This window comes from Callorhinchus milii, unplaced genomic scaffold (assembly GCF_018977255.1).
Source record: "Callorhinchus milii isolate IMCB2004 unplaced genomic scaffold, IMCB_Cmil_1.0 Scaffold19, whole genome shotgun sequence".
NCBI lineage: Eukaryota > Metazoa > Chordata > Chondrichthyes > Chimaeriformes > Callorhinchidae > Callorhinchus > Callorhinchus milii.
This window is the reverse complement of record NW_024704760.1, coordinates 811480-837908: the sequence shown is the minus strand read 5'-3', so window position 1 is coordinate 837908 and position 26429 is coordinate 811480. Positions and strand designations below refer to the sequence as shown.

The window sequence follows — 26429 nt, the reverse complement described above, 5'->3', positions numbered from 1 at the left end:
TCAAAGTCCCCGTAACCCGAACCCACGACCTCCTATCTCAGAGGTGAGAGTGCGTTGACTGAGCCAGACAGAGACCTGATGAATCTAGTTAATATACACACACACTGAACTATGTGAGAGAGACAGAGCGAGAGAGAGAGATGTCCAGGGATGGGAAGAGGCTTTATGGGTCAAAGGGAAAATCAAAAGGTCTTGTGATGACATCTCCAATGATAAACAATACTAAGCCTCCCCCACCCAACCACTCTCACTCCCACCCAAGTTCACAGTATTTCAGAGCATTTGTACAAACAGCAGCTACACAAACACAACCCCTCCCTTGAGGAAAAAATGGGATATGAGTCATTGCAAAAGGCGAATGGGTGTACCTCGTTCAGCTCTCTGTCAGTCTGAGTGTCTCTGCAAAACTCGTAGACATGAACAATACTCTCTCACTCTCTTCCTACACCTTATAGCAGCGGGACGTCCCATGTTAACTAACTGTGGCTGTCTATCTTTTTCCGGTCACCTCCACTCTCTAAGTCTCAGGAATATCAATAGGTTCTGTTGGCTTTAAAAGGAGAATTGGAACGATTTACACCAACTGACGGCGTGGGTGGATTTTATGAGCAATGGTAACTGCTGCCTATTTCTGATCTTGTCCAGAGCACAGTACATAATCAGCTTGCCAACGCACTGAGAAAGAAAGTTTCAAAACAAACTTTTTGGGGCTTCAAAACACAAGAAAGTTTGGACCGAGAAAGGTTCTGCTTCAACCCAGAGGCAAGGTCCACTCCCCCCACCACCACCCCCTCCTCCCCCTCCCTCTCTCTACAGCAACCACTTGCACTAACACAGCGCAATTCACATAAGCGCTTAGCAATGTCTACCACTGGACACTGAGCAGGGAAATGTGAGGTTTAATGTATACATAAAATTATTATTATTATTCTTATTAAGTACGCGCTTCGCCCACAAAATATACAGTCAATTAACTGAGCAGTGTATCCTGTGAAGCGCTTTGAGACGTCTCGAAGACGTGATAAGGCGCTGTATCAAACGCAAGGATTATTATTGTTATTATCCCTATTATTCTAAATAATTAGCATTGCTCTTCCACATGTTTCAGTTGTATTATTACTGCAGTAACAGGACTTTGCGGACACCCTGTACACAATCCCAGAGAGCAGTGATGCAGACTCACAGCGAGTCCCTCCCTCACAGCGAGGCTAGAGCAGGAAGCAGCTGCTTGAAGAAAAGAGGAAGCAGGTGGTGGATGGCTCTTGTGATGGGAGTCTTTCTGGTGATGGTCTTGGGTGGGGAGGGGCCGGGGCTGGGGTTCCAACCGATGCGGTGTGGGGTGGGGTCGGGTGGTGGGGAATCCACATATAATAATAAAGAAAATAATCCTTGCATTTCATACAGCGCCTTAGCACGTCTGCTACACTGTGGAGTCCTGTAGCTCAGTGGTTAGAGCACTCGCTTTGCAAGTGAGAGACCTGAGTTCAATTCCAGGCAGAGGGCGAAACCTCGGGCAAGTTTCCTTACCCCACACAGAGCCTAATAACAATCCCTCCAAAACAAAAACAATAATAAATTGGTCATTTTCAATCTACGACTGTTTGTGGGACATTGCTGTGCGCAATTGGCTGCCGCGTTCGCCCACAAATATACAGTCAATTCACTTTACAGTCTATTCTGTGAAGCGCTTTGGGACGTCCTCCCGACGTGAAAAGCGCTATATCAAATGCAAGGATTATTATTATTATATTATTATTATTATTATAGTGGAGTGACTGTGTGTTTTGTGGGCGAAACGTAGCAGCCAATTGCACACAGCAGCGTCCCACGGCCAACATGGACTTGAGTGACCACAGAATCATTTTTCTTTTCTTGACTTTTTGAAGAGATTATTGGCCTCAGAAAAGCGATCTGTCAGTAAATTTCTACTTACTGCTGAATACACAGAGGGGGGTTTGTGTTGGTGCATGTGGAGTAAGGAAATTTGCCCAATGTTTCGCCCTGACCGGGAATCGAACCCGGGTCCTCTCGCTTGCCTGGCGAGTGCTGTCACCATTACGCTACAGGACTCCAAACTGCTGCATTTGCCCGCAACAAAAGCAATCATGAGACCCAGCGTTAGATGACTCCTGTGAAGAGCTTTGAGATGTTTTGACTGTTAAAGCACCGAATTGGATTGAATCCTGTGGGTCAATGTGTGTAGTTTGGGATTCGGAATGAGCAACATCGTCCCCGTGTGGCAGCAAGTGGCAGGGCACGAGCATAGGAACAGGAGGAGGCCATTCAGACCCTCGAGCCTGTTCCGCCATTCTATAAGGTCATGGGCTGATCTGTACCTCAATTCCAATTACCTGACCTTGGCCCAAAGGAACCTCAGAGGATATTGACCCTCCCCTTGTGTGAACACTCATCACTGAATAATCTGCATGTCACCACCATTTTTATTTTACCCCTCCCCCCCCCCCCCCCACCCCTCTCCCCCTCCCTCCCTTTTTACTTGGATTGGTCACCTCGATCCACGGCTGTTTGTGGGGACTTCGCTGTGCACAGTTGGCTGCCGCGTTTCGCCCACAAAATATACACTCACTACACTTTACAGTATATGCTGTGAAGCGCTTTGAGACGTCTCGAAGACGTGATAACAACAACAACAACAAGATTGCATTTATAGAGCGCCTTTCACGTCGGGAGGACGTCCCAAGGCGCTGTATCAAAATGCCAGGATTATTATTAAAACACAAAATACTGCAGTCGAAGAAGGGTCGTGGACCTGAAACGTTGACTCACTTTCCTTTCTCCATAGATGCTGCCTGACCTGTTGAGTTTTCCCAGCTCTCCCTGTTTTTGTGCCGGGATTATTATTATCGCTTGGCTAACAATCCAAGCCACAGGTTGAGCAAAGAAACTTGTACACATATTCAAAACATCGGTTGTTTTATATAGTAGTAATACAGTAAAGATAGAATATTTATACAACAATAAAAAAAACTTCACATGTCTCTGGGGGGTCACAGATGGATAATCTCAGTGTGTTGCGGTGTATTGTGCTGTGCTGTGGTGTGTTGTGGTGTGTGCTGTGCTGTGGTGCGTTACGGTGTCTTGTGGTGCGTTACGGTGTCTTGTGGTGCGTTACGGTGTCTTGTGGTGTGTTATGGTATTCGTGGAGTCCTGTAGCTCAGTGGTTAGAGCACTCGCTTTGCAAGTGAGAGACCTGAGTTCAATCCCCGGGGGGTCAGGGCGAAACCTTGGGCAAGTTTCCTTACTCCACACAGAGCCTAATAATAATCCCTCCAAAACCAACACAATAATAAATTGGTCATTTTCAATCTACGACTGTCTGTGGGACATTGCTGTGCGCAATTGGCTGCCGCGTTCGCCCACAAATATACAGTCACTTCACTTTACAGTGTGTTCTGTGAAGCGCTTTGGGACGTCCTCCCGACGTGATAAGCGCTGTATCAAATGCAATGATTATTATTGTTATTGTTGTTGTTGTTGTTGTTATTGTTGTTATTGTTGTATATGGAATCTATAGCACGTGGTGTGGGCGGGGCTTGTGCCCCAGTGTGTGACGCGCTGTTCTCGGGGCGGCGCGGATCTCGCGAGAGCTGCTGCCCGGCGGCGGGATGGAGGCGGCGGCTTTGTCTCCCGGTGTCACCCCGACCCCAGGCCCCGGCCCCGGCCCCTCCCCGACCCCAGGCCCCGGCCTCTCCCCAACCCCCGGCCCCGGCCTCTCCCCAACCCCCGGCCCCGGCCCCTCCCCGACCCCAGGCCCCGGCCTCTCCCCGAGCCCGACCCCAGGCCCCGGTCTCTCCCCGACCCCAGGCCCAGGCCTCTCCCCGACCCCAGGCCCAGGCCTCTCCCCGAGCCCCGGCCTCTCCCCGACCCCAGGCCCAGGCCTCTCCCCGACCCCAGGCCCAGGCCTCTCCCCGACCCCAGGCCCAGGCCTCTCCCCGACCCCAGGCCCAGGCCTCTCCCCGACCCCAGGCCCAGGCCTCTCCCCGACCCCAGGCCCAGGCCTCTCCCCGAGCCCCGGCCTCTCCCCGACCCCAGGCCCAGGCCTCTCCCAACCCCAGGCCCCGGCCTCTCCCCGACCCCAGGCCCAGGCCTCTCCCCGAGCCCCGGCCTCTCCCCGACCCCAGGCCCAGGCCTCTCCCCGAGCCCCGGCCTCTCCCCGACCCCAGGCCCAGGCCTCTCCCCGAGCCCCGGCCTCTCCCCGACCCCAGGCCCAGGCCTCTCCCCGAGCCCCGGCCTCTCCACGACCCCCGGCCCCGGTCCCGGCCTCTCCCCGACCCCGACCCCAGGCTCCGGCCTCTCCCCAACCCCAGGCCCCGGCCTCTCCCCGAGCCCAGGCCCAGGCCTCTCCCCGAACCCGACCCCAGGCCCCGGTCCCGGCGTCACCCCCACTCCAGCCCCGGCCCCAGGGTCTCTCTCCCCGGCCCCGGGCTCAGGTCCAGGTCTCCTCCCCGCGGCCCCGGTGTCAGGCCCCGGCGGCTTCGGCAAAGGCCGCCCGTTACCCAAAGGCCGTGAACTGCTCAGGCACCAGCGGAAGGATTCTGAGGTCAGTCACTCACTCACTGTCACTGTCACACACTCACTGTCACTGTCACACACTCACTGTCACTGTCACACACTCACTGTCACTCACACACTCACTGTCACTCACTGTCACACACTCACTGTCACACTCACTGTCACTCACACACTCACTGTCACACTCACTGTCACTGTCACACACTCACTGTCACTGTCACACACTCACTGTCACACACTCACCGTCACTGTCACACACTCACTGTCACTGTCACACACTCACTGTCACTCACTGTCACTGTCACACTCACTGTCACACTCACTGTCACTGTCACACTCACTGTCACACTCACTGTCACTGTCACACTCACTGTCACTGTCACACTCACTGTCACTCACACACTCACTGTCACTCACTGTCACTGTCACACACTGACTGTCACACTCACTGTCACTGTCACACACTCACTGTCACTGTCACACACTCACTGTCACTGTCACACTCACTCACTGTCACACACTCACTGTCACTCACACTCACTGTCACTGTCACTCACTGTCACTGTCACACACTCACTGTCACACTCACTGTCACTGTCACACACTGTCACACACTAACTGTCACTCACACACTCACTGTCACTGTCACTCACTGTCACTGTCACACACTCACTGTCACACTCACTGTCACTGTCACACACTCACTCACTGTCACACACTCACTGTCACACACTCACTGTCACACACTCACTGTCACTGTCACACACTCACTGTCACTGTCACACACTCACTGTCACACACTCACACTGTCACACACTCACTGTCACACACTCACTGTAGCACACTCACACTGTCACTGTCACACTCACCCTGTCAGACTCACACTGTTACTGTCACACACTCACTATCACACACTCACTGTCACAGACTCACTGTCACACACTCACTATCACACACTCACTGTCACTGACTCACTGTCACACACTCACAGTCACACTCACCCTGTCACTGTCACACTCACTGTCACACTGTCACACACTCACCCTGTCACGCACTCACTGTCACACACTCACTCACACAATGGCATTGTCACGCACTCACCCTGTGACACTCACACTTACTGCCACACTCACTGTCACATTCACCCTGTCACACACTGGCACTGTCACTCACTGGCACTGTCACACTCACCCTGTCACACACTCACCCTGTCACACTCATTGAAACACTGTCACACTCACTGTCTTTCACACTAACACTTACTGTCGCACTTTATACAGTGAAGAAAAAGTGATATTGTCGTAGATTCCATTAGAAAGCTATTTACTGCTCCTTAAGACTGCTGTCCCAGGAGTGCTCCGAGACGTGAAGGGCGCTATATAAATGCAAGTTGTTGTTGTTGACTGTTTTCTTTTGCTGGTTTCAACTGCGGCTGATTTTCCCTCCTTTCTCGCTGAGAACAAATCTGCGGAGACACTACTTCAGCGAGCGAGAAGTAAACATAGGGAGGCAGACGGTGGAAGCAGAAAGTGTTGTTTGTTTAGAGAACAAACGAGATAGATTTCTGCTGGAAAATAATGTGTGGGGGACCCAGTATACAGTTTGGGACACGACGTGTCAAGCGACTGCCAGGATGGTGGAAGGCGCACTAGAAGGACTTCGGTCTTCTGTCGCCTAATAGCACATTCTTATGCTCTTATAAGACTAAATGGCACCTTTTGATTCCTTCCCAGGGTTTTTCCGAGTCTCCCGACCTCGAGTTTGAATACGCAGACACCGATAAATGGACTGCAGAGCTGTCCGGTAAGAACTGGGAGGGGAGAAAAAATTGCTACACAACGAAAGAGCTGGGGAATGGGATTAGAGTGAAGCGCTCTTTCGGGGAGCTGGTATATTGAATATATAGGTTTGTTTCGACAGAACTATACAGTTACACAGAGGGCCCTGAACTGCACCTGAACAGAAAATGCTTCGAAGAAGACTTCAGGACTCACGGTAATAACTATTTGCCCTGTCCTCCACTTCCCCGACCCCCAGCTCGGTTCCAAATCCCTCACTGTCCAGCGCCTTGTGACCTCCTCCTGACGTGAAAGGCACTATACAAATGTAATTTTGTGTTATAATTTGCAGTCAGTTCTTTTCGATTGGTACTTGAGGTGGACTCACCTCTACAGCTAGCTTTAGTTTTGCTGACTGATGGATGATCACCCTGCCTTTTGTGCAAGAATTTGGGGCTTGGTGTGTACTGGGATGAGATAATGTGTGATGTTTCGGAGAGTAACAGGGATGGGATAACTGTGGAGATTTTGCTTAATTACCTTTGAAGTCGGGAATATTCATGCAGAGCTTTACCTCAGGATATAGAGTACTTACCAGCTGCATTGTCTACGGAAGAAGCAGAACCTGGTCGATTTTGTGTAGAAATTCTTTTGTTCTTATAGGAACTAATATCTTGGGATAAAGTGTACTTTGGGACATGACATGTGCAAGCGACTGCCAGATTGGTGGAAGGTGAACTGGATGTACCTTGGTCTTCTTTCATCCAGCAATTCTGATGTCCTTATAGCTGAACAGCCTTTCCTCTCTCCACACCTGTGGCTGTCACGTGGATGTATTTCTGAAGCTGTAGGAGCTCAGTCACATTACCGTCTTGCAGCAATATCTCAGGTGTCTAATAATAATAATCCTCACATTTGATATAGCACCTTATCAAGTCATCGACACGTCTCAAAGCGCTTCCCAGAAAATACTGTAAAGTGAAGTGACTGGATATTTTACGGGGTGAAACGCGGCAGCCAATTGCGAACAGCAGCGTCCCCGCAAACAGTCGTGGATTGATGTGACCAATTTATTATTATTTTTATTAAGTTTTAAACAGTGTATAGCTCTGTCCTGATGACACGCGTTGCTTCACCACAATAACCTGTGGGTCTCAATGCCTTGTTATGCAGTGAAAGACAAGAAATGGACGGAGGTGGATATTTGCGAACACAGAGCTCATGCCATGAGGCTGCTGGATGGCCTGGAGGTCACCGCAAGGGAAAAGAGACTGAGAGTGGCTCGAGCGATACTCTACGTGGCACAAGGTATGGTCCCTCCTGCTCGTAACAAGTGAAGCAGAGACGGTCAACAGAAAGCACCTCCGAGCTCGCTTGGCTCTGTCATTTTGCAATGGGGGAGGGATAATAATAATAATAACAATAATCCATGGTTTGATATAGCGTCTTCGAGACATCGCAAAGTGCTTCACAGAATATACTGCAGAGTGAATTGATGTATATTTTGTGGGCGAAAGAGTACATTTGGTGGCGATGAGAGAGAGAGAGAGAAGGGGAAAACTCTGTCGATTGTTTATTTAAAACTTACCAATGTTTGCGAATGTTAAGGAGCGCGGGGGTGATTGAAATGATGAAGAGAATGAAACGTTTACAGCAGCCAGCCACCTCGTGAAGCGGCAGCTTGTCGGGCAGGTTGAGGGGAAAGATAACGACTTGCCTTTCTCCGTAGCTGAATCTCTGATGGCTGATCGTTCACTATATACAATAGCAATAATCCTTATTATGACGGCTTATCGCGTCGTCATAATTTTACAATGTGTGTAATTTAACTGTGAAGTAGGTGTAGTGACTGTATTTTGTAGGCAAATTGTATACAGTAACGACTCGTGTTGGTATGGATGTTGTTAGGGTCTCGGAGCCCTGCTGTATGACTGGTGACCGGTGACGGACTCTGTGCTAACCGTGGTTCTCTCCTCTCCTTCCACAGGGACCTTTGGGGAATGTAACTCCGAGGCCGAGGTGCAGCAGTGGATGCGGTACAATGTCTTTCTTCTCCTCGAGGTCGGCACCTTCACGGCTCTGGTTGAGCTGCTCAGCATGGAGATCGAGTGAGTGGAGCGTTGTGTGTGTGGAGGTGTGTGTATGGTGGGGGTAGTGTCTGCATTGTGTGTGTGTGGATGGATGGGGGTGGGGGGGGTGCGTTTTGGGGGGTGTCTGCATTGTGTATGTGTGTGTGTTTGTGTGTGCGTGCGTGTGTGTGTGCGCGTGTGTGTGTGCGCGGGGGGAGATGTTGCCTCTTAATAATAATAATAATCCTTGCATTTGATATAGCGCTTTTCACGTCGGGAGGACGTCTTGTGATCTGTAGGCTGCCCTGAAGCCTCTCTTGAGATTTATGAAGTTGCCGTTTGTTAATCACGCTTCCTTGCCTTCCAGCAACAGTGCTGCCTGTAGCAACGCAGTGAGGAAGCCGGCCATCTCTCTGGCTGACAGCACAGATCTCAGGTAGGAATGTGCGGAGGCACTTTTTAATGGCCCATCCAACGCTGCCGTTGCTCAGAGCCGACCCAGAAATAGAGAGGGGAGGTTTGTTTGAGCAGGTCATGTCTCTATGAGGTCTTTTGTTCGTGAAGCTAACAGTATATTTACCCGGGTCCACCCTCGCACAATGGGTTTAGTGGGAGGAGGACGCGCTGTTTGTTTGCAGATGCTTCACTGAAGGACCTGGCTCTGTGCCCTGCGTTCGCTGGCTCCGGCCGGCCTGGAGTTGATCCGGTTTCCTGTTTCTCCCGCAGAGTGCTGCTGAACATCATGTACCTAATGGTGGAGACGATCCGTCAGGAAGCAGACGAGGATAAGTCGGAGTGGAGAACAATGAGGGAGGCCTTCAGAGCTGACCTAGGTTTGTGGTGACATCATTCTGTTCCACAGATGGGAAAACAATGGAAGTTATTGACCGTGTGATGTCTGTAAGCCTTGATATTAATAGCGATACAACACAATGCAGGAGGAGGCCATTCATTTCTCTCTGCTGGTGCTCACTTCCCCCTCCACTGGAGCTCTCTACCCTAACCTCATTCACTGCTCACAGAAGGGAATCAACAGATGGAACTGGTTGAGGCCAGGACACATTTACGGAACTGTTTAATACTGTAATGGAGGGATAGTAGAGTGGGTATTCTGGCAGGGTGTGATCAAAAGGGCTGTAGAGGAGTGAACCAACCTCCCTTGTGATTTGTCTGCTAAGATGTTGCATCTGCTGCTTTCTGTTTGCTGGCAGGTTTGTCCCTTTATAACAACGAGCTGTTCTCGGTCATGCTGTTCGGCATGGTGACCAAGTTCTGCAGCGGCCACGCTCCTCACTTCCCCATGAAGAAAGTCTTGCTGCTGTTGTGGAAGAGTGTTTTGGTAAGCTATCTCAGCGGTTAGAGCACTCACCTTGCAGGTGAAAGAATGTGGGTTCAATTCCCGGGCAGGGCGTAAAGTTTCCTGACTCCACTCGACTGTTTACTTAGCAATAAGTAGGAAACCTGGTTGTTAGTCAATTGGCGGATTGCTTTTCCGGGGATAATAATCCCTTCTTAAAAAAAGTTATGCGCGCAATTGGCTGCTGTGTTTCGGCCACAACGTATACGGCCAATTCACTTTACAGTATAAGGCGCTATATCAAATGCAAGGATTATTATTATAATTAGTTCTGCTCTCGCTCTGTTCCAACACGCATGAATCTTACTGTTGTCTTGTTGCCAGCTGTCCCTGGGGGGGTTTGAGGACCTGCAGGAGATAAAGGTCAGGAAGCGAGAAGGGTTGGGGCTCCCACCACTGCCTGAAGACAGCATCAAAGTCATTCGTAACATGAGGGCCGCCTCGCCCCCGGCCTCAGCCTCCGACCTGATAGAGCAGCAGCAGAAGCGAGCCCGCAGGGAGCACAAGGTGAGACAGACGTCCGGCACAATGATCGATGGCTTGGTGAAGCCCGTCAAGCCAAGCCTGCTCCAACAGCTTCCCAGGTCATGGCAGCTTCATTTAATATCCCTTTTCCCGCTTTTCTCCATAACAAAAACAGCAGCAGCAAATTACACGGCCATAGCGCCCTTCACGTTGGAAAGACGTCTTAGGTGTGACGTATTACCCCTTAATATCCCCAAATACACAGTCGATCTGCTTTACAATATATCTTGTGAAGTGCTGTGAAATATCTCAATGACGTGATAAGACGCTGTGTCGAGTGCAAGGATTATTATCATTACTAATCCCCGCCCACGGCTAACGCCAAGGTTGGTTCTCAAACGCAGGCACTCATGAAGCAGGACAACCTGGACGCTTACAACGAGAAGGATCCGTACAAGACGGACGACCCCCGGGAGGACGAGGACGAGAACGACGAGAACGATAACTCGATCGAGGCGGAGCCCTTCCCGTTGGAGAGGGACGAGGTGATGCCACCGCCCATCCCGCACCCGGCCTCAGAACGCTTGTCTTACCCAAAGGGTCTTCCTTGGGCTCCTAAAGTCAGGTCAGGAGCGTTCTTTACCCGTCCACTTGTGGGTCAGTGCGGGTGGGAGGAGGGAGGGGAACTCTGGTACCTGTTTACTTAGCAGTGAGTAGGAACCCGTTGGTTAGTCGATTGGGGATTGCTTTTCTGGGGGTAATAATTCCTTCGAAACAAAAATACATTTTAACTTGTGCTGGGAATAATGCTTGAGGGAGACTGGAGTAGAGGAAAAGGTGATGGGAATAGGAAAGCATGGACTAGTTTGACCAAAGGGCCTGGTTTTCCAGGCGCTATGTAACTCTTACGTAGAATTCTTAGCAACAACAACAACAAATGAGATTTACACGGCGCCTTTCACGTCGGGGGGAACATCCCAAGGCACTGGACAGTCAGGGATTTGGACCCGAGCTGGGGGTTGGGTTAAGAGGGGTGGAGGACAGCGGGGGGAAGGGAGGGGGAAGGTGACCGAAGGCGCAGTCGAATTAGCAACATTCAGTTATAATTAAACAAGGAACACGTTCCTTCCTCCTCAATTGTTTTTTTCCCGCGCAGAGAAAAAGACATCGAAACCTTCTTGGAATCGAGCAGAAGTAAATTCATCGGCTACACGTTAGGAAAGTAAGTGGCCGGTTCTCTTGTCTGGAAGCTCGCAAGTGATGTGATTGCCATCTGTAGACTAAGCTGATGTTTCAGTGAGGCGCTGAGGATGTGTTGCATTGTTGGAGGTGCCATCTTTCGGATGAGACGTTAAACGGAGGTCCTGTCTGCCTGTTCACTTGGATGTTAAAGATCCCGCGGCGCTATTCGCAAAAAGGAAGGGAGTTTCTCTTTCTCTCCTGGCCAACAATCCCCCAAATAAAAGTTGGTCGCTTACCCCATGGCTGTTTGTGGGACAAAGCTGTGTGCAATTGGACTACCGCGTTTGGCTACACAGACGCAGTCACTCCACTTTACAGAAAATCCTGTGAAGTGTTTTGAGATGTCCTTCTGATGTGATAAAGCATAATACCAAATGCAAGGATTATTATCATTTCAGCTGTGACTGACGTTCTCTTTCTTTTGGAAGCAGTGATACAGACACCGTTGTCGGATTGCCAAGACCCATCCACGAAAGCATCAAAACCCTAAAGCAGGTAAGGAGTTGAGAGGGTGACACTGCTTCAACAGGCAGCAACATTTTTCCCCTCTCCAAACTCTCCCCTGACTTCTTTCCTTATGGACTCCTGTACCATGGTTAGAGCACTCGCCTCGCAAGCGGGAGGACCTAGGGTCGATTCCCAGTCACGGCGAAACATTGAGCGAGTTTCCTTACGCCACACGCTTAGTCGTAGTAAGTAAGAACTGGGATTTTAGTCAATTGGTTGATCGTTTTTCCGGGGGTAATAATCCCTTCAAATCAATAAATAATAAATAATAATAATAATTTGGTCACTGAATCCACAACTGTTGTGGGGACGCTGCTGCGCACAATTGGCTGCTGTATTTTGTCTACAAAATATACAGTTAATTCACTTTACAGTATATCGTGTGAAGTGCTTTGAGACGTCTCGGAAGATGTGATAAGGCGCCGTATCAATTAAGGATTATTGTTGTTATTCTGGTTTCGCTCTGCAGCACAAATACACCTCAGTGGCAGAGATTCAGATCAAGAAGGAGGATGAATACCTGAAGAAGCCGCTCTCTGGGGTATGGATGGATGTTGTCTTCTATATGTTTGCAAAGATGCAAGATTCCTCTCTCTTGCATTGCCAGTCTGGCTCAGTTAGTAGCACTCTTGTCTCTGAATCAAAAGGTTGTGGGTTCAAGCCCCACATTGAAACTTTTGAGTAAAAACATGTGAAGTGCTTTGAAATGTCTTGACGTGATAAGGAGCTATATCAAATGCAAGGATTATTGTTATTATTAGCATAATTCTAAGACAAAAGTCTGGTCTTTTGTTGGCTGTAAGGAAACCACGACTATAATGAGTGTAGGAAACGTCACTCCCTTTGCTATGCTGTGTGTAATGTGATTTGTTTTTCACCGGAGCTGTCCCATGTCGGGCTACCCTAGCGTCTGGCCTGTGGTGAACAGCCAGGCTTGAGATTCGCATTGAGAGGCGTCAGTGTGATTCATTTACTCCTGTTTTTATTTAAAGGGAGAAGAGGAAGTTGAACAGAGTCCTGCTGAAATCCTGTACCAGGGATACTGCCCAGCCTGCCTCAGTACATGGTGAGTGCAAAAACATCTTTAGTTCCTCCTCTGTAGCTCAGAGAGGACCTGGCTTCGATTCCCGGCCAGACAGGGCAAAATGTGGGGCAAGTTTTCTTACTCCACACACACGCCTGTTTAATTTCCCAATGGGACATTGCTGTAAGCTCCTGTTGAAATAAAATTCCCCAAGAGATGATTTTTTTTCTGTAGCCCTGGACAAATCTCCCCTTGCCTCTCTTCTCCCTGACAGATTGCTTTACTAAAGATTCTACTAGCTGCCGCTCCGACCTCCAAAGCCAAGACCGACTCGATCAACATTCTTGCCGATGTTCTGCCGGAGGAAATGCCGTAAGTACCGGGAAACAGGACTCACCTGAGTGTCCGGATACAGGAAACTCTGCCATAACACAGTCAACCAGGTGTGACTGGCAGCTGCACTTTCAGCTACTACGCCCTGAAGCTTCAGAATTCTCTCCCTCAATCCCTCCGCCTTGCCCCCTCCTTCCCTTCTTTTAGACTTTCCTCTTCGACTGTGCTTACAGTCATGCCCTCCCTTGCCCCCCAGTTCAGTATCAGTCTCCGCCACTATTCAGTTGCCATTGTGTGAAGGACGCTGTGTAAATGCAAGTAGTTGTTGTAATGCTCCAGGCACCCACCTTGTAACCTCACGTTTCCTCCGCTACTCGAGTGTCTCTCCTCGTGTCTCACAACGATGCTCTCTTTATCCCAATAGCACCACCGTACTGCAAAGCATGAAGCTGGGAGTGGATGTGAACCGGCACAAAGAGATTATAGTGAAAGCCATCTCCGCTGTCCTGCTATTGCTGCTTAAACACTTCAAACTCAACCACATCTACCAGGTAAACGCTCCGTAGCCAATAGTGAGCAGCCTCGAGATCTGCAGAGGTGGAATTGACTGGATTGTGTCACACTGGGGTTCCAAATCAATATATAAACTGGTGGTAATCAAGCCAACAGTTCACAAATATACTATAAAGTGTAGTGACTGTGTATTTTGTGGACGAAACGCGGCAGCCAATCGGGCACATCAGTGTGAAGATGGTAACTTTCCTCAAGGCTAAGTCTAGGTGGAATTTCAGCCTCGGGGTGCTGTCTCTCTGTGGCTGGGGATGAGGAGGTGTGAGTTAGCACGACTAACCCGCTGACGTGTTCTCTTCCCGCAGTTTGAATACATGGCCCAGCATCTGGTGTTCGCAAACTGCATTCCACTCATCCTAAAGTTCTTCAATCAGAACATCATGTCCTACATCACAGCCAAAAACAGGTGAGGAGTTCAAATCCCCCTCATTGCCCAGGGTCGTGGGAGCATTAAACACAGGGCAATGCTCTCTGGAGAGTCACGTCGTTGCTATTGCAAATTGCGGGCGCGGTGCAAATCAATGCAGATTTACAAATGTGCGTGTGCGCACGCGTGCGTGTATGTGTTGTGTGTATGAAATGATCCTCACCATGGGGTGAGGGGGGGCGGAAGGGGTGGGGGTTGAGTTACTGCCTCGCTGTATCTCTGTGAAACCTGTTTTAAGATGAAGAGCTTGCTGTTTAACACCTGGAACTCTACCGTTCTGTATCACACCTTTTCCTTTATAAATCATGTTAATAGACTCATTCTAGCTAATCTGTTGAAGTGTGGGGGGTTGAGGGGGGCGGATAGTGGGGGCGAGAGGATAATTGAATGATCATCGATATGCTGCAAGGGAGCTGACTCCCTCGACTGACCGGCCTGTTTTCACGCCATTTTGAAACCTTGTGACCACTGATTTTTGTTCATTCATTGGTTTCCACGTCTCGCTGTAGTATCTCGGTTTTGGATTTTCCGTACTGTGTTGTACATGAACTCCCTGAGCTGACGGCAGAGAGCTTGGTAAGTAACCGCGCAGACTGAACTGCCTTCCGTCTGTTTTCTGATTCAAATTGTCAGCCGGGAAAAAACGCCTCCCTTCTGCTGATGCTTTCTTTAAAGACAAGTAGAGATTTCCTCCCAATTATCTTGGATTATATTCCCCTCCTCATCCAGTTCATCCCCCACAAATTTGATTACTTGTCTTATGGTGGTGCATGGGTTGTCGCTCATACAGATTACTGCAGAGTACACTTCTCATTAATCTCATTCTTCAAAAGTTTTTTTAAAAAAATAATAATTTGGTCACTCAATCCACGACTGTTTGTGGGACACTGCCGCGTTTCGCTCATGAGATGTACAGTCAATCTACTTTACAGTATATTCTGTGAAGCGCTTTGAGACATCTCGAAGACGTGATAAGGCGCTATATCCAATGCAAGGATTATTATTATTATTTCCGGAGACTCAAAGCTGAGGTTCACGAGAAGTAAGAAGCAACCGTAGATCAGCCATGCAATCTCGAGTTCAGATCACACAAAACTCTAATCAACAACAGCTTTTCCTCAGGAAGGAAAGATACCGCGAGGCTCCCAAGGAAAGTGGTTGATTGACATCTGCCTATTTGATAGCATCTTGTTTACAAAACGCCCCCCAGCGCTTGCAGAGTCACAGTCTAAGGGTTTGATGACATCCATCCGTATCTATCTCTCCCACCAGTGTTAGACGGGTCTCGGTTTCGGGGATATATTTTGACTGGTCAGTGGAGTTACACAAATTGGATGCAGATGAGGACAGGGAAAGGTGCCGTCTCATTGAATATCTGCTCGCTTCTCCACTGACCTAAATGACTCATTATTCCCTCTCTTCCTCTCTCTCTCTCTCTCTCTCTCTCTCTCAGGAAGCGGGTGATAATAACCAATTCTGCTGGAGAAACTTGTTCTCGTGCATCAACCTCCTTCGAATCCTCAACAAACTGACCAAATGGAAGCATTCCAGGACCATGGTAAGTCTGCCATCGCTGGTGGTTCCTGAGCCTGTTCACGTGATGTGAGGACACAGTTATTTCGGAGCCTGCTGAGTGGCTCCAGATATGAATTTTTACTTCACTTGGGTTTTTATTGCCCAAAGTGCCGCGGAGACATTAAGGCGCAGAAATCTCTCCTGCTTAGCGGCTGATTAAAACCTGTTTTGGTGAAATCGCCGGATTTAATGAAAGAAAAGTTCCCTTGTGTCGACCTTTATTGGGTTCTGACGTATTTAGCCAGCAGTAATGAGCAGCTTTACCTCAGCCTCTGGGAATAAAAGACCCATAAACCGATCTCCCCAAAGCACTAAACAAATGCACTGAAATTCAGCTTTTCCTGAAATTATTACATTATATTAGTACCAGGAACTGGCTGATGGAGAAGTGTGCTGTGCATTAATAATGTGCAGTCCTGTAGCACAGTAGTTAGAGCCCTCGCCTCACGAACGAGAGGACCTGGGTTTGATTCCTGGGCAGGGCGATACGTTTGGGCAAGTTTCCTTACTCCACCTAATTAGCAGTAATTAGGAATCCAGTTGTTTGTCGACTGGCAGAACTCTTCTCCGAGGTTAATAATCCCTTCAAAAAAAAAAATAATAATTTGGTCACTCAATCCACGACTGTTTGTGGGACCCTGCTGTGCGTTTCGTCCACAAAATGTGCAGTCACTACACTTCACAGTATATTTTGTGAAGCTCTTTGAGATGTCTCGAAGATGTGATAAGGCACTATATCAATTGCAAGGGTTATTATTATTGACTATGGGGGAATGAGCCACTGGCTTCAGTGAACGTAACATAAGAATTAGGAGCAGGAGTAGGCCATTTGGCCCCTCGAGCCTGTGCCCCGCCATTTAATAAGACCATGGCTGATCTTCTGACCTGATTCTAATTACCTGCCCTATCCCCATATCCCCTAATCCCTCTGTTTTTTAAGAATCTTATCAGTCTCAGCCTTGAAAATGTTCAAAGGGGAGGAATCTTATGTCTCCGCACAGATGCTGGTGGTGTTTAAGTCGGCTCCGATCCTGAAGCGGGCGCTGAAAGTGAAGCAGGCGATGATGCAGCTGTACGTGCTGAAGCTGCTGAAGGTGCAGACCAAGTACCTGGGCCGCCAGTGGCGGAAAAGCAACATGAAGACCATGTCAGCCATCTACCAAAAAGTGAGGCATCGGCTGAATGACGACTGGGCCTACGGCAACGGTACGTGAGCGCTCAGAAGTTCCAGTTTCAGCCACTACGCCCCCAAACTGTAGAACACACTTCCTCTTATCTCTCCACCTCACCTCGCTCTCTCCTTCCTTCCCCGTCTTCAGGCTACGCCTGAGGTCCTTCCATGCTCCTGTCACTGTTGAGCGCTCTGGAATGCTACCTTGCATGAGGGGAGCTGTGTAATAAATGCAGCCAGTGGTGCACAGCAGTGACCCACAAACAGTCGTGGATTGAGTGACCAAATTTTTTTTTAGACATAGTCTAAGCTGACACTGCACTGGGAGGAGGCGATGTTCTCCTTCGGATGAGACGCTAAAATTGAATGACGTTCTTTACTTTCAGATCTTGACGCCCGGCCTTGGGATTTCCAGGCTGAGGAATGTGCCTTGAGAGCCAATATAGAACGTTTTAATAACCGCAGATACGACAAGAACCCCAGCAACCCAGACCTGGCTCCGGTGGACAACTGCTTACAAAGTGTCCTGGGACAGCGCTTGGACCTGCCGGAGGAATTTCAGATAAACTATGATCTGTGGCTGGAAAGGGAAGTGTTCTCTAAGCCCATCTGCTGGGAAGAGCTGCTACAATAACCCTGGAACTCGTTTCTGTTTGACGCTCAGCGGTGGGAGTCATTTTTTTTTGTCGTCTTGTGAAACGCAGCCGCAGTCCTCCTCATGAGCATTATTTACTAACGGTTTCTTTGACAGGTGGCACGAGATTATGCCGTAAAAGCTTGATTTATAATCTCGGGAATACCTGCTACAAGCCAACATACATTTTATATCTAATATGTATATCTATGTAGATATATATATTAAAAAAAAAGCTTTTGAACTTGTGATAAAGGGAAAGGGAACCCATTAAGCAGCAGGCTTCATTGGGGTGAGCTGTGGTACCTCTTCGTGCAGGTTACGATATTGCTTACATTTTGTTAGTGATAATAATAGTAAACCTTGCATTTGATATAGAGCCTCATCTCCTCTTCGAGATATTATAACCTCTTCAGTGATCTTGCAGTCACGTCTGGAGAGATGTGTTCCTTAACCAGATATAAAATTGCACAGGACCAAATTCGCGTCACTTCAGTTCTGTCGAATTCCAAAGGAACAAGGCTATCCATATGGTCCCATCATGCAGAATTCCTGACTGGAACACAATCTTGATTCAAACATCTGGTAATTCCACGATAATTATCTTTAACAAGCGCTGAATCTAGTTGCTTCACTGCCAAGAAACTAGAACGCTTTCATCCCCAATCAAGTTTTTTTTCTCAATTGTGGAGTCCTGTAGTTCAGTGGTTAGAGCACTTGCCTCGCAAGCGAGAGGACCCGGGTTTGATTCCTGGGCAGGGCGAAATGTTGGGCAAGTTTCCTTAATCCACGCGCCTTTGTTTACCAGTAGTAAGTAGGAACCCGTTTGTTAGTCGTTTGGCGGATCGCTTTTCCGGGGATAATAATCCCTTCAAAAATAAATAAAAATAATAATTTGGTCACTCAATCCACGACTGTTTGTGGGACACTGCTGTGCGTAATTGGCTGCTGCGTTTCGCCCACAAACCATTAATTCACAATTTACAGTATATTCTGCAAAGAGCTTTGAGACGTGATATTAAATGCCAGGATTATTATATATGATTATGTTTCCCCCGCCGCCCCTTCCCTCAGTTTAGATATGAGCTGCTGTGACAGTCACTATCGTGTCTGGATCAGGGGAAAATGAAGGCAGTGGAGATTCCAAGCTGCTGTGTGCTCGAGTCCTGTGGGCCACAGTACTCTTCTCTGCGTCTATTTTATTCTGTTTCCATTCCTGTGTTTTTTAATGTCTTCTGATGTATTTTAATAACTTTCACATTCCCTTCAGTTTCCCGTTTTCTTCCTTTAATCTGACACGCTCACACTGGCTCGCTTTCAATTGATATTTGCTGAATCTTGGATATAAATTATTTATGTTAAGAGAAATCGGGATGGGGGGGGTGGGCGAGGAATTAATCCACGTGTGATGCTGTATGTTTTCCTCTTGACTCCTTTTCCTTTTCGCATCCTGGTTGGTGGTTGTGGTTTAAGTGGGATCAACTGCATAGGTTTTTTTTCCCCAACTGTTTGCGGCGAGGGGAAGGGAAGCTTCTTGAATTTGTGGTTTGAGGAGAGAGTGCTGTGTAATAATAGCAAGCTATATATTCCTTTTGTATGGTGTTCCTGTAACAGATATGTTTTATAGAATGGTTCATGTGAAAATCTTGGCGTGTGTGCGTGTGCACCGGGGTGTGCAGTAAAATGGCTACTTTTGTAAATATGTCCGATTTGGAATTGAATATTTTCTGTTGTATTTTGCTTCAATTTCTTGCATAATTGTGTACCCAAAGGTGGGGATTACTGTGTGTGAGTGAGTGGGTGGGTGGGTGGGTGAGAGAGATCCCGTGTGGAATTCTTGTCTGGTTTGGATTACTCTTTAAGCACAGGGATTGGTTTCCGCATGTGCCCGGCTGACAAAAAACTACTTGGATGTCGCAGTCTTATGATGGCTGACCAGGTGAGTAGAGGGTAATAACTGCAGGGAGCACAAGAGATGTAGAGAGGAGTTGGATTGGATTGCCAAGCAATGGCTTTCACTTGTGCTGTCGATCCTGAATAAAGCCTCCCTCCCTCCCGTCTGAATATTGTAAGAGAAAAAGGGGCAACACAACTCTGAAGAGGTTGAAGGTTGAAGCTCAATGCGAGGGCTGCATTGTCAAAGATGTCACTCTTCCGCTTCATATGAACAAATAAGTTATTTCACTTTCAGGAGCTCAGTGTGTAACAACTCTGCAATGGTTCAATGTGGTGAGGCTTTGCATTTAATGATAGTGTCGTTATTAATTCCCAGGACCGCAGCGTTTGGAGTGAGTGGGTGGCCGGACACCTGGAGTAATTATCTTGAACAAGTAAGTACTATTGGAGTAAGTAGCGAGTTTGGTTGGAGGCACGGGAGAGGAGGAAACAGATTCCCCAGGTATGATTATCACTGTAGCTTGCACCGATCGCACAGTTCACCTGAGCACTTCATTCTGTTTCGGCGCATGAGGCGAGAGGAAGGGTAGTGAGAGGCAAGTGGACATTTCGTATGAAATGCAGAACATTGATCTGGGTTTAGCAACTGGGTGCGGAGTCAGTTGGTACTCTAGGATGCTTCTGGCCTTCGGTTTTCCACCTGCCCTGTTAGAGCGCTCGCCTCACAAGTGAGAGGACTAGGGTTCCATTCCATTCCTGGCCGAAACGTTGGGCAAGTTTCCTTACTCCACACACACGCCTCTGTTTACCCAGCAGTAAATAGGAACTTGGTTGTTAGTCGATTGGCAGATCGCATTTCCAGGATAATAATCTGGTTGTAACAAAAAAAAATAGTTTGGTCACTCAATCCACGATTGTTTGTGGGACACTGCTGTGCGCAATTGGCTGTTGTCATAAAGCGCTGCAATGCAAGTTCTTTCTATGACTTGGCTATGGATTCCAGCATCATTAAACATCTACATCATATTCAGCAAACCAGCAGATGCAGGATGTAGGAAGAGGTGGGAGTCGGAGAGTGAAAGGTGCCAGCTCTGAGCTTCTCGTTTCATATCCCAGGCTCCCAATAAATGTCCATGTATACTGTATAAACGTAATGAATTTACATGCCAGTGAAACCCCAAACTATTGGCGCTCACAATGCATGAGGGTCTGATTAAAAAAACTATTGTGAGTTAACGTTCAACAGTAGTGTAGAATCCTTCTAGAGAGAGGCTCAATTTATGAGCCTCTCTCCACCTGGCTCGGTGTCAGACTCCGCCACTGTCGAGCACTCCGGGACACTACGCCGCGTGAAGGGCGCTATGCAAATGCAAGTTGTTGAGTCTGCACGCTCACTGGCTTCAGGAATTCTTTCCACTTCGGGCCCAGTCCCGCTCAGTATGAATCCTGGAAACCCGGAATCCAGTAAACCAGGATATTTCTATTGATCTTATTCCGAAAGACGATTTATGTGGGTGAAATGTTTTTTTAAAAATATTGTTTTGCAATGACTCGCTCCTCATTCTCTCCCTCTCGCCCTCTCAATTTATGAGCTATTACAGAAAGATGGGACTTGCTTTACGGCTGTTGTTTTAAAAGTCCTCTCGTTTCTATTTTGCTATTCTATTGGCGTTGGATTGCCCTTAAGTGCCTATTCTTTATTGGAGGGAGCACGAAAGCAGCCTTTGCAGTTGTGAATCTTCCAGATGTGGACGGTATCTGTATGGCTCTAGAACACTGACGACCTCCGCAGCCCCTTTATATTGGGAACCCAGGGAATTTAGTTGCCGGGCATCACTTTGGACGCAATGTGCTGTTAAATCTCCATATCACCTGCGACAGCATCTTTCATTTCGCTCTTAAAAATGTTTTTTTTTAATTTCTCTCTCATTGTTTTTTTTCTCTTTTCCTCCGCTCACACTTGTTTCTTCTCTCTCCGATCCCAACCAAAACCCAAACCGCATTAGGACCGGGCGTGGAGTGTGTCCCGCCGCTCCAGGAGTTGAGAGGAGATATTGCGGGGTGCCAGAGGTGGCTATTTTTGGGGGGGAGGGAAGAGGCCGGTGGGTCAGCCACGCGTCTGACGCACTCCTCATTCGTGCTTAAGGGAATCCAAACCCGGCTGAGAGTTCCGTACATCCCACCTACAAAGGGGCGTGGAAATTCCTGTCTCTGGAATGGAATGTATTCCATGTGTCCCTCTCTCCTCGGAGGGACACATCCTGCTCAACTAGTGCCGAGAGGGAGAGTGGGGCGCAGAGAGGGTCCAAATTCTCACACGTCACGTGAAGCCGCAATACCAGGACACACGGTAGGGGGCGCCAGTGCCCTGCGGTGGTGCGTCTGCCATTCCCTTCACTGCACTTTGCCGGAGGACATGGGTGGAAGGCCATTTGGCTCCTGTGGTGGTTTCAGCTTGGCATGTGGTGGCGTAATGAAGCCGTTTTGCCAAAACTAATGCTGCAGGGAAGCATATATTTCGGATGAAAGCTTAGCCAGGATCTCTGGGGAGGATTAAGCGGGAAGCAGAACGAGAGGATAAATTGGGTGGGAGGATGGGGTGGGGTGGGGGAGAGGGAAGGATGGTTACTGTCGAATTTTAAAGGGAAGATGGCCAGAAAATCTATTTGTAAGACGCGAAAAAGAGACTGAAGGAGGTCAAACGTAACCGACACAATATACAGTCAAATCGCTCCCACGAAGCGTTGCAGATGTTAAGAAATTCGGTCATTGCACATCGGCCAACAGTCGTCCATTCGTGGCCGTTTATGACATTGCTGTGTGCAAATTGGCCGCTATATTCTCTTAAACACGCGCGCGCAGTCACTGCACTTTATAGTATATCCTGCCAACATCAAAGGTGGTGCATCAAATGTAAAGATTGTTATTATTTTATTAAAGAAATATAATTTGTGTTATGTTGGAAGGAAGCCAAATTTTGACCTACGTGTCGATGATCTTAGCAAGGCTGTGCAGATCCCTTGACAGCTCAGTGAGTGTATCCGATGAATAAGAACATAAGAATTTGCTGGTGAAAAAAAGCCCAAGGTCCATCTAGTTCGCTTTCCACCATCCGGGCAGTCGCTTGACGTGTCGTGTCCCAAACTATACATCGTATTCCGAGATATCTTTTTCCGGCAGAAATCTATCGAGTTTGTTCTTGAAACAGACGACACTTTCTGCTGTCTCCCTGGGGAGCCTGTTCCATACGTTTACAACTCACTCACTAAAGTAGTGTTTCCGCAGATTTGTTCTGAATTTTCTCCTGCTTCAATCGCAGGCTGTGCCTTCTGAAGGATAGTTGAGGCATAGGGTTGATCCCCTTTCTCTGTGTTGAGCCACAAAGAAACTCAGATATTTCCCTTTGGAACATTTAGGATTATTGGACTGCTGAGATGAATATATTTCTTCCTGTAATGAATGACCATTATCTTACAAGTGCATTTTTGTAACACACAAGAGAGTATGTTCAGTTGCTGAATTGAGTCCAACACTTTTCCTGTGCGGATCTGGCTATAGTAGCGTAGAACAGTGGAAAAGGAGGGATTTTCCACTGAGACTATTAAATCATTCTGGGCTTAGTTTCAAGCTCTGTTGACAGGGGGAAAAATCCATGAAAAGTCTTCAGAGATCCCATAAACTATTGAAATTGGAGATCATTTTAATGGACTGGCCATTATGTGGGAATGCGCCTACAGGCCAGCAAGTGATGAGTGGAAGTTTTCAAATGCTCCCCCTAGTCACAATAAAGAATAAAATTTGGGTGTGGTGTCGTTGAGATAAAGATAATTTAGGTACATCAAATATATCAAATAATAATAATAATCCTTGCGTTTGAAATAGCGCCTTACCACATCTTCGAGACGTCTCAAAGTGCTTCACAGAATATACTGTAAAGTGAACTATTTCTATATTTTGTGGCAAAATGCAGGATTATTATTATTATTAACGTGCATGGATTATTATTGTTTAACCAGTTTCCCTATAAATGCAGTTACAGACTGCTACGGTGGGCAACGGAACCTTCACTTACTCTGCAGATGTTGGGATGGTTTTGGTACCTGATATTTCAAATATTCCAAACGGTTAAGATCCATTCCCATCCCCATATTTTATCTGTTTGTTTATTCGGCCCCTTAATAATCTAGCATTCGACTGTTTGCAGCGATGATTGGGAGCCTTGTATGTGTATGTAGGGTATGTGTGTATATGTAGGGTGTGTGTGTGTGGAGAATGGCGTTTGTAACCATGTTCAGGGCCGCTGGGTAAGAGAAAGTCATTGTAAGAAAATGTAAGCCAACATGATAGGCAGGTTCTTTACAACCTGCAATTCCATTATAAATCAGTATCAAGTGCACCTTTGCCTGTTCCCTGCCAACCGTGCCATTAAGATTGACGTAGTGGGAATAAAAGCCCTAATGAATCACTGGCTCTCGCTGATAACAGACTAAAGCCCTTGAAAGCCCAGAGCACAGGGTCACCGGAGGGTGTAGACTCGACCCAGGTTCTGCTGAACACATCATGGAGATAAATGAAGCTGATGTCCCTCTCACTTGCTCATAATGTCAAGTGTATTTGTTTTAAAAACCCTTGCGGTTTGCCCTCACTTCTCCAGTGTGTGATGGAGCTGCTTTTCTTCACATTGCTTCACTAGGAGGTGCTGTGATTGTGCTGTTGAATGTCCCGTTCCTGTCCCTCTGGCTTTCACCCAAATGCAGTCCGTTTCCCCGTTGCAGTGTGTGAGGTTACTGATGGACTGAAGAGACCCGGGTGCGAATGTCCTCCAGTTTGAATCCTCCCTGCGACTAATGCTTCTGAATAGGTTATAATAATAATTCTTGCATTTGATATAATAATAATATAATAATCATAATCCTTGCATTTGATATAGTGCTTTTCACGTCTTCTCGACGTCTCAAAGCGCTTCACAGAATACACTGTAAAGTGAATTGACCGTATATTTGTGGGCAAAACGCGGCAGCCAATTGCGCACAGCAGCGTCTGTCCCACAAACAGTCGTGGATTGAAATGACCAATTTATTATTGTTTTGTGGAAGGATTATTATTAGGCTCTGTGTGGAGTAAGGAAACTTGCCCGAGGTTTCGCCCTCTGCCTGGAGTTGAACCCAGTGTCTCGCTTGCAAGGCGAGCGCTCTAACCACTGAGCGACAGGACTCCACGAATATATAGCGTATATGTAGCGCCTTATCATGCCATTGAGCCATCTCAAGGTGCTTCACAGGATTTACTATAAAGGAGATTGACTGTATTTTATCCGAAGACTGTTCCAGTGAGCTGCAGAAACTGATGTAATAATGAATCATGGTATCTGTAGGAAATTTTTTGCCGTGTACTGAGATTCATGGTGCTGCTATTTAGGAGATTTACTCAGCAGATACCGTCGAAGTGTTGAAGAGATTCCACATTTTATAGCTTAAGGTTCATAGTGTTGCAATCGAATGGAATAAATCCTCTAAACTGCACAGACCCTGTGTCTACGCACGGCTAGATTAAGATGGGTCTGTGTTAACCAGCTCAGTGATTTTCACTTTCATCTCCCAGCTAGCGAGTGATGCACTCAGGCGCTTGTCATCAGTTGCAGCTCGCTCGTAGGGCTTCCAGCCGGACTGTCAGCCTCTCGCCGTGTTTTTCATTCATAAATCTTGTGTCTGGTTGGGTTCAGCAGCAGGGTGCGGATGAGATAGGAGCCTGTCTGGAGTAACGCTTCTGCGTTTAGTGCCGTTGGCTGTGATCTTTCCCTGATGCCTCTTAAGCATTTCATTGTACTGGTTACAATAACCACTTACTCTTATTTATTATTATATGGCCACCTTTTATAATATGACCTTATCACATTGTTGGGAAGTCCCAAAGCGCTTCACAGAATATACTGTAAAGTTAATTGACTATATTTTTTGGGGGGGAAACCCAGCAGCCAATTGCGCACAGCAGCGTCCCACAAACAGTTGTGGACTGAATGACTTCAACATTTTTTTTGAAGGGAAGTGGAGAGAGAGAGGGAGCACTAAACCAATTCTGACCACGACATCCATCATTCCGCACTCCCAACCTTTCATGTCTCTGTGCTGATAAGATAGAGTGTTTCGCCCAGTGACAGACAGCCATTGAACCCTCATTAAGGCTTATAAGAAAGATCTGTCCTCTGAAGACCCGATTACCTTATCAGTGAGCGTGAATCATCTTAACGCTCAAACCGTAAAGGTGTCTGAAGTGGGGACATATCCAGAGGTGCCATGTGTCTCTCTCGCTCTCTACCGGCCTCATTTTTTATTCTCTATCCTATAAACTATTATTCCTTCCAGGCTGTCACACTTTTACTAACCAGCATGACCATTCTGAAAGTAATTGGGATTTTCTGGTATTTACATATTCTCTCTCCCTTTTCTCTGTCCTCTGTTCCAGGCTATTGGGAAAGAGAAGGGAGTTTCTCCCACACGGTCAGCTCTTTGGGGGGAGCGAGTGGGGGGATTGCGTGTTTGCTGAAGGGATTAGAAGGTGCATAGTAACAAAATTACATGTATAAAATTATATGTATAGAGCGGCTTTCACGTCAGGAGGACGTACCAAGGCGCTAAACAGTCAGGAGGGAGACCAAAGGCACGATCGAAGGAGGGGAGTAGCCTGGCTGATTGTGTTGTTGATGGTTGACCGCATGGATTCTCTCCCGCCTTCCCGAACACTTCCCCAGCGTGGGTACTTGCCCTCCATTCTGCTCATATCAGTATTCCCTAGAGATTCACAGCAGGTCTATCTCTCTCACCGCCTCTCAACACACACATCTACACACT

General features: G+C 47.7%; 1 protein-coding gene across 1 annotated transcript; it reads left to right on the top strand.

Annotated features, from left to right (window-relative positions):
• Positions 1-2216: 2216 nt before the first annotated feature.
• On the top strand, positions 2217-18549 carry LOC103182533 (striatin-interacting protein 1 homolog). The gene is given in 23 exon segments (XM_007899598.2): positions 2217-2254; positions 3826-4561; positions 6267-6336; positions 6454-6528; positions 7485-7619; positions 8299-8419; positions 8748-8816; positions 9107-9213; positions 9592-9719; positions 10062-10244; positions 10607-10827; positions 11359-11424; positions 11876-11939; positions 12421-12492; positions 12944-12989; positions 12992-13017; positions 13250-13347; positions 13733-13859; positions 14184-14284; positions 14815-14881; positions 15759-15863; positions 16882-17086; positions 17438-18549. Coding segments are annotated over 23 exon segments (3108 nt in total). The 3' UTR covers positions 17686-18549.
• Positions 18550-26429: the final 7880 nt, after the last annotated feature.